Raw genomic sequence first — 7,563 nt, 5'->3', positions numbered from 1 at the left:
TGTTGGAGGTTGAAAACGAGCGAAAATAGTACCAAAGGAAAGGGTATCGTGATATCCAAATCTTGGAATCACAATACCTCCAACAGACTTGAAGATTGGAAATCACCCTTTAGTGGTATCGCGATATCCACTTTGGGTATCACGATATCCAAACCTTTGGGTTTGCCCCCTTGGAATACTTCATGTTCCGTCGGAACTATAAATATTACAACTAACCTATACACTTGCAGTAAAACCGCACTTTAAAATTACTTTATAAAATCATTTGTTTTATGGGAACACGCACACACGGTTAATTATTGTAGATTCATTGAGGGGTTTTCTATTATTGTTGCACCCTTAACGAAGTTACCGCATAAGAATATAGTGTTTGAATGGACGAAAAAAAGATAGAAAAGCTTCGAGCAGCTTAAATCAATTTTGGCTGAGGAACCTATGTTGATTCAATAGGAGTTAGGGAATGATTTTGTGGTTTATAGTGATGCTTTGTATACGGGATTTGGTTGTGTGTTGATGCAGGATGGTAAGGTTGTGGCATATGCCTCGAGACAGTTGAAGCCACATGAGCATAATTACCCAGCCCAAGGCTTGGAATTAACTGTTGTGGTATTTGCGCTTAAGATTTGGCACCACTACTTGTATGGTGAGATAATGTATTCGAGATTTTCCTGACCAACAATTCAAAATTTCCGCAACATAAAAAACTTAAATTTCCATACATATTAGGTGCAAAGAAGCTTATAGTTTTCTCAATGCCTTCCATAACAATTAAGAAAATGACCTCTCAATGCCTTCCATAACAATTAAGAAAATGACCTGGCTAGAGATCATAAATTATCTTCTATAGAAATCTCTAATGTTACCAAGAAACTGAAGTTGCTATGTTCCTTCTGCATCAACTTGGTGATAGATAAGCCAGCCTTCAATCCTAGTAGGGATGTTTCAAAGAAAATCTTTGCAATGAATTCTCCATCTTTGTTGGACTCAACCATGTGAAACCAACATGAATTACACAATTGTTCCTTTTATTTATTGTACCCAAAAATGCTTGTTTCATACCATGTCAAACTACCGACAAGAGTTTCAACATCTATAAGGTCAACAATACTGCTTTTGTTAAATTCTTTTGCTTACCTTCATCATCATGTTCTCAATGGTCAAATGAACTCGAAAACGAGTGAAGAAGAAGTACTGACTGCTCGATGGCCGGTGTTCTCTTCATTTGGTAATTGGTACATCCCTCCTCTTTTGCAATGCTAGGATTTTCTTACCGATTCTTGTATCGAAAATCGAAACAGTTGACGGATGGACTCTCCAGGGACCCTGCAAGTGCTAATTTCATCCTAAGAATAACGGAGATGGCTATTAAGTAATGCCATCTCTAAATGTACCACCAAAACCTCATTTAATTATCAAGACAAGTACAATCCCCATGATCAAGATGGAATTATAATCTAGAATCTAGACCATCTGCAGTGGAAAATGTTGAAAACCATACATCATCAAAATCAAACGTAGTATAAATAACATGTGAAGTACACCACTTCAACACTTAAAGCAGAGTCTTTTAACAAGTAAATGGAATCACTGAACCAGATTCTGCAGTACCATCATTACAACACTGTTATCACAAACTTAGTGAAAACTAATACAATCTCAGTTTTCAAGAAAAAATGCCACTTAAAAGGGACAAAACATCCATGAGAGACCTTCCTAGATTGCATTCTTGAAATCAAGTGCGAGACTTTCCATAAAGGTTGGCATAAACAGTCTTAGTACGGTACACAAGTATCATGCTTAAAACAGCTGCAATGACACAAAATCCAGACATGATCATGGAAGTCAGAAAGAAGCATACAGAACCTTCACACTTGAGCACTTCATCCTGACCATACAACCCTGAGAAAAGTAAGCCTGACATCTGCAGCTGGATATGATGTTGATGAGCTTGCTTCTCTGCTTCATGGTCGTAAATACTGCTAGCAATTACACCTGAGAAGACAAGTGAACCTGCAGGATTTGCCAGCGTGAGGAAATTGTACAGAGCCCCAAACTTTTTCAAGCCAAACAACTCAGAGGCAGCAGCTGGGACAATTGCCCAATGAGCACCATAGCCAAGCCCTATTAATAAAGTACCAATGTACATGGCCCCAGGCCATCCCATAGCAAAGAAAACATGGCCAACAGCCATAACAAGCTGAGCAACAGCCATAGATACTGGCCTTGGATAAGCATGATCCCTATATACAGTGATGTCACAGCAAAAAGGTAATCAAAATGAGTCAGAACCATTACTAAATTAAAGTCTGAAGCAATTGGCATCAATATGAGAAAGGCATCAGTCAGTACCTCACTATAATCTCTGAGAAGTAACCCCCACCAACACGACCAAGAAAGTTCCAAATGCTAATCATGGATACAAATATGTGAGTATTATCATACCCCAGAGACTGGCTCATCTGACCAAGATTATCTATCACAGTCAAACCTGATCCTGAACCTAATAGAAGAGAGAAAAAGATGAGCCAAAAGTCTGCTTTGATCAAAGCCTGCATCAAGGTAAAGTCTTCTCCTCTATGAGGGCCTCTCTTTCTCTTCACCCTTACTGCTCCTTTAGCAGCAGCCTGGAAAAGTTCTGCTTGCAACTGAGCAATTCTTTTTTGCCGTTCTGATGCTGGAAGCAAGTCTACTTCCACAGGTTTCTCATCTTCAACCTCACTGAATATCACTTCATGTTCCTGATCACTCTGCTCAGGTTTTCCAGCTTCTTGTTGCTCCGACTTTGGTAGAAGAACTTCTTCTACCGGATCTCTAGGCTCTTCGGAGAAACTCAATGCAATAGGAACAATTATGGGAGTGATAAGAAGAAAGAACAAAATCACAGTAAAAATTGTGACTAAAGTGTGGCTCACACTAACAAGATCTTCCAGAAGCATGACTCCCATCAAGTAAGCAGCCAATAGGAGGCACACGCTATAAATAAAGGTAAAACTTAAACCATCGGATGGCCGTACTTGTCTGTGACCTCCAACAGGTCTGATAATGAACATTAGAGCAATAACTACCATTGCTGGCCCGACTGCGATCATGAATATTAAAGATGCTTGATCTGGGAAATTGATCATCGTGTATATCTGAGTCAAAATTGCACCACTTAAACCCGCAAAGCCCTTGAGTATCCCTACCACTGGACCCCTGCTTTTGGGAAAGTTTTGCACACAAGAAACCAGAGCAGCTGTATTGAAGTAGGTTTCACCATTGTTTCCCACGAATATTAAGATGCACATCTGCGTTCTAAGAAGGATTAATTATCTAAGCAATGCCAAATACTGTATGCATTAAAAGTTTCTCCAGAAGCAAAACCTTGTGTCCTAAGCCAGCTGGAAATTATTTCAGTTAAACATGGAATCAATCGATCACTCAACCACCTTAGTTTACTACCTCAAACCCAAATCTAATACTACTTTATTTCTTCTTTCTTTTCTTTTCCCTCATAACCCAAGTTTCTTGTTTTGACATATTGCTTTTTTAAAGAATTCAATCACTGCAATCAAATAAAAAAGCCAATCACCAAAATGTTAAAATGATCAAATTATGACTCAACAAGCATGTTTACAGTTCATATTGAGACTTTAAAAGACATAATTGACATGTTAAAAACATTAATGTATGAACCAAAATGCTCAAATGGAAGAAGAAACAGAGAATCAAATCATTTCCAACAGAAGGGAAACAGGACAACTGGAAAAGACCTTACAAAGTGACAGACTTGAATCAAGCAATCAAGATCAATGAACACAAACACACACAAACAAAAAGAGTCAGATTATATCAATCTTGATCTTTAAAAATAGTAATAAAAAAGAGAGGTTTTAAAGTGATACTCACAGCCCACAAAGGCAAAACTGGAGCTCTGCCCGTAACAATCAACCAAACCCAACCATAACCTATAAGGTTCTGAAAAGCACCAACAAGCAAAGCACCCCATAAAGGCAATCTGTCAGATAAACTACCAGCAAGAAACCCAACACTATCTCCAAGATCTTTGGCCACACCCAACTTTGAAAGCTGTCTTTGATTATAATTCAAGGAACTCTTTATCACAGGTGATATGCTACCAAATATATACCCAACCCCAGCACAAGATTGTATCCACATTGCAGCCACAAAAACCAGCCATCTATTGTTCACGAAAGCCTGAAATCTTTCCTTCAATCTTCCCATTCTGCGATTCTCCAATAACCCACCAAGAGAAAGAAGAAAGTGCTCTTAATCGAGAGAGCTTTCGGCTTCTGTTCTTCAATCCAAGCTGTGAAAGATTTGGACTTTTAACCCAAAAAAGAAAAACAGAAGAAGAGATTTTTATTTTGAAGGAGCAGGCTTTGCGGATGAAACATGCTTATATGTAAACTAATAAATAATAAAAGAGAGGTAAAAATGATTGATGCCATGATGTGGCATTTTGGGGTATTTTTAGTTCTAATTTCTTAATTTTTGTACACTTGCTTTAGATATTTACAGGAAAGGTTATTATTGTGTTCTCATTCCTATAATAATCTTACATGCAGTTGAGTTGTAAAATTTTCAGATAAAAAGTTCAAATATTCTACACGTTCACAAATTTAAAATTTAATACTTTATTTTTATAATTTTAAAATTTAAATTTATTTACTAACATTATTTTAAATAAAAAAATATTAATTAGTATAACACTTTGAAATAAAAATATCGGTAATAATATAATTAAAAAATTACTATAGTGAAATAAAATTTAATAAAATAATTTTAAAATCTGAAAATAAAAAAAAACTAAATTGTGAAGAATAAAAAAAAATAGAAGAGTAAAAGAATTTTTAATGACGAAAATATACAAGGAACATATTTATAGATCACTAAGAAAAGGACAAACAAAGATAATATAACCCAAAAAGAAAACCCATCGATCCCATGCATCACATTGAAAAATGTTAATTGATTAAGGTATAATGACAAATATAATTTTAAAATTTATTTTTCTTTATCAATTTGGTTTTTATTTTTATTTTTAATTAAATTTGACTATCAACCATTTAAAAAGAGTTAGATTAGTTTTTAACAAAAGTTTTTAATAAAATGTTAATTTTATTAATCCACATGTACTCCGTATTAATGTTTATGAACTTTTTAGATATTTTAATATTTTTATAATTCTTTAAAATTATTTGTTGATGTAAGATAAATAGTGTTATGCCAGCAGCGTAGAGTGTATGTAAATTGTCATACGGGTGATCACCCAATATTTCCATTAAAGATTTTTGAAAGATTCATAATTAAATTTAACAATGAATCTCCTCCCTCCTTTATTGTTTTTGTAATTTCGGGTGTGAAATTGAAAAGAAAAGGATTTAAAGCCACCAAAACCTTGAGTAATAATGGCAAGATTTGAAAGCCTATAATTTCAATAAGTTGAATCCAGGCAGGAAAATTAGAAGATATAGGTGGGGAATTTTTGTTGAAGATGATGATATTAATCAAGGCCTTTGTTAAAGATTAGTGCAAAATCATGTTGACAAGCATGTATGTATTTGATGGGACTGAGATTACCCAACACGATAAAGACTTTTCCTTCTTCTTGTACAGCGTTAAGCTATATTTCAATCGTTTAGTATGGTCTACTAAGTTTTGTTTCCCTTCCATTACCATCTTTTACCAATTGATACAAAATCTCAACATTTTAAACTTCTCTTTTTTTTATCATAAATATTTTAAGTTTTTATTTTAAATAATTTATATTTACATATAAATGTAATTGAAATATATTTGTATATATAAAATATATAATTTATTAAGAAACTAAACATTAGACTATAAAAACATGTGTGAAAAATATTTAAAAACAATAATAAATCTGAAACGACATACCAAAGCACACCGGTACTAGTATGTACTAGTGTCACGAGCCATGGATAAAAGCTCTTGACCATGCGCACAAAAAAGTCTCATGGAAATCAACAAATTAAATAGGGCCCATTTGACCCACTTGAACTGGCTCGGTTCGTAGAACAAATGGAGAAGCTTATTTACTTTAAGCCTTAGTGATCCAGTAAAACTAGAGTTACCAAGATAATTATTGTAAATCCTAAAGGATAAAGATGTATAGAGTTTAAATCCCTTAAAACTTTCATATTGTAGATAGGCACTAATCTCAGTCGTTGCTGAAATTCAATCTATGTTGTTGGATCTAGGGGAGCTCAACTATAAAAAGAGGTATTCCCCCTCATTTGTAATAATCCCATTGTAATTTCATTCTTAAGTTAAAATATATATTTGAGTGCATTTACTCAAACACTTGATATGCATTGCTGTCTTATGGATTTTCATGCTTTTCATTGCTCTTTCACTTTTGAGTTGCTTTTGATTTATTTTCGATGCTTTAGAGAATTTCCACGAGAATTCTCACTTTTCGAGAATTAGGTTGACTTAGGCAGATTTGAACCAAAAAAAATCGCCTAAGGTCATGCGGTTTGCCAGACTAAAATTCTAGCCCCATGACAATAGTACTAGGTTAAAGACAAAACACCCATTGGTACAGTGTTAACTATCTTGGTTAAGTATAAAAAGGAAGACCCAAGCACTTAATATGAGTATAAAAGGATTTGCTTTAAAAAAAAAGGTAAATTATATTAGTAGTCACCCAACTATGGTCATTTTCATTTTTGGGTCACCCAACTATTAGTAAATTTCTTTTGTGTCACCCAACTATCTTGGATTTTAGGGTATTTGCATTTTTACGTTAGCCAGTTGGTGACTAAAAAAGATAAAATTGAATAGTTAAATGATCATTTTATAATTTTTCGTAGTTAGGTGACCAAAAAAAGAATTTACTAATAGCTGGGTGACCTCTATTATAGTTTACCCTTAAAAAAGAGTATTAAAAGGAATAAATATTCAAGAGATCTCTTTATTATATTATTAGAAGTTTTTTTTAACTCAAGTAGTAAGTGTTTTGGCTGAAGTGATTCATTCAAGCTTGAGACCAGGGTTTGATTTGCAAATTTGCTTATGTGGTAGTGTAATATGTGTGTGTATGGGGGTGTGAGTTGAAACTTCTAATGTATAAGAAAAAGTACCTTTTTTTATATTACCAAGGCAAGCAATGTAACACCCTTAACCCATATTCGACACCGGATTAGGGTTATAAAGCATTACCGAACTTATAACTCAATCAATCAAACATTTCATGTACATTTCTCATTCAATTCAAAAACCATTCATAAACATTCATATGGTCCCAATTACGAGCTCTCGAGGCCCAAAATAGACATTAAAAATGGTTCGGGACTAAACTGAGTACTCAAGAAATTTTTAGGAAAATACAAAAATTTTTCAAAGTGCAGGGGACACACGGCCGTGTCTCAGGCTGTGTGGGCATTCGTAATGGGCCACACGCCCATGTAACTCACTGACTTGGGTCACACGGCCAAACCACATACCCGTGTGCCAGGCCGTGTACCCTTCAAAATGGCCTCACGCATCCGTATGCCAGGCTGTGTGCTAGGCCATGTGAAGCTACTGGCTTGATTT

At 34.8% G+C, this 7,563-nt stretch overlaps 1 protein-coding gene across 1 annotated transcript; it reads right to left on the bottom strand.

Annotated features, from left to right (window-relative positions):
* Nucleotides 1–1,499: 1,499 nt before the first annotated feature.
* On the bottom strand, nucleotides 1,500–4,464 carry LOC107899727 (protein NUCLEAR FUSION DEFECTIVE 4). The gene is made up of 3 exons (XM_016825513.2): nucleotides 3,889–4,464; nucleotides 2,350–3,287; nucleotides 1,500–2,240 (listed from the first exon to the last, which is right to left on the bottom strand). Exons 1-3 carry the CDS (start codon nucleotides 4,222–4,224, stop codon nucleotides 1,733–1,735), a joined length of 1,782 nt encoding a protein of 593 aa, XP_016681002.2. The 5' UTR covers nucleotides 4,225–4,464; the 3' UTR covers nucleotides 1,500–1,732.
* Nucleotides 4,465–7,563: the final 3,099 nt, after the last annotated feature.

The sequence above is a fragment of the Gossypium hirsutum genome, chromosome D04 (genome assembly GCF_007990345.1).
Source record: "Gossypium hirsutum isolate 1008001.06 chromosome D04, Gossypium_hirsutum_v2.1, whole genome shotgun sequence".
NCBI lineage: Eukaryota > Viridiplantae > Streptophyta > Magnoliopsida > Malvales > Malvaceae > Gossypium > Gossypium hirsutum.
Note: the sequence above shows the minus strand (reverse complement) of the source record. Positions and strands in the feature narration are given on the sequence as shown.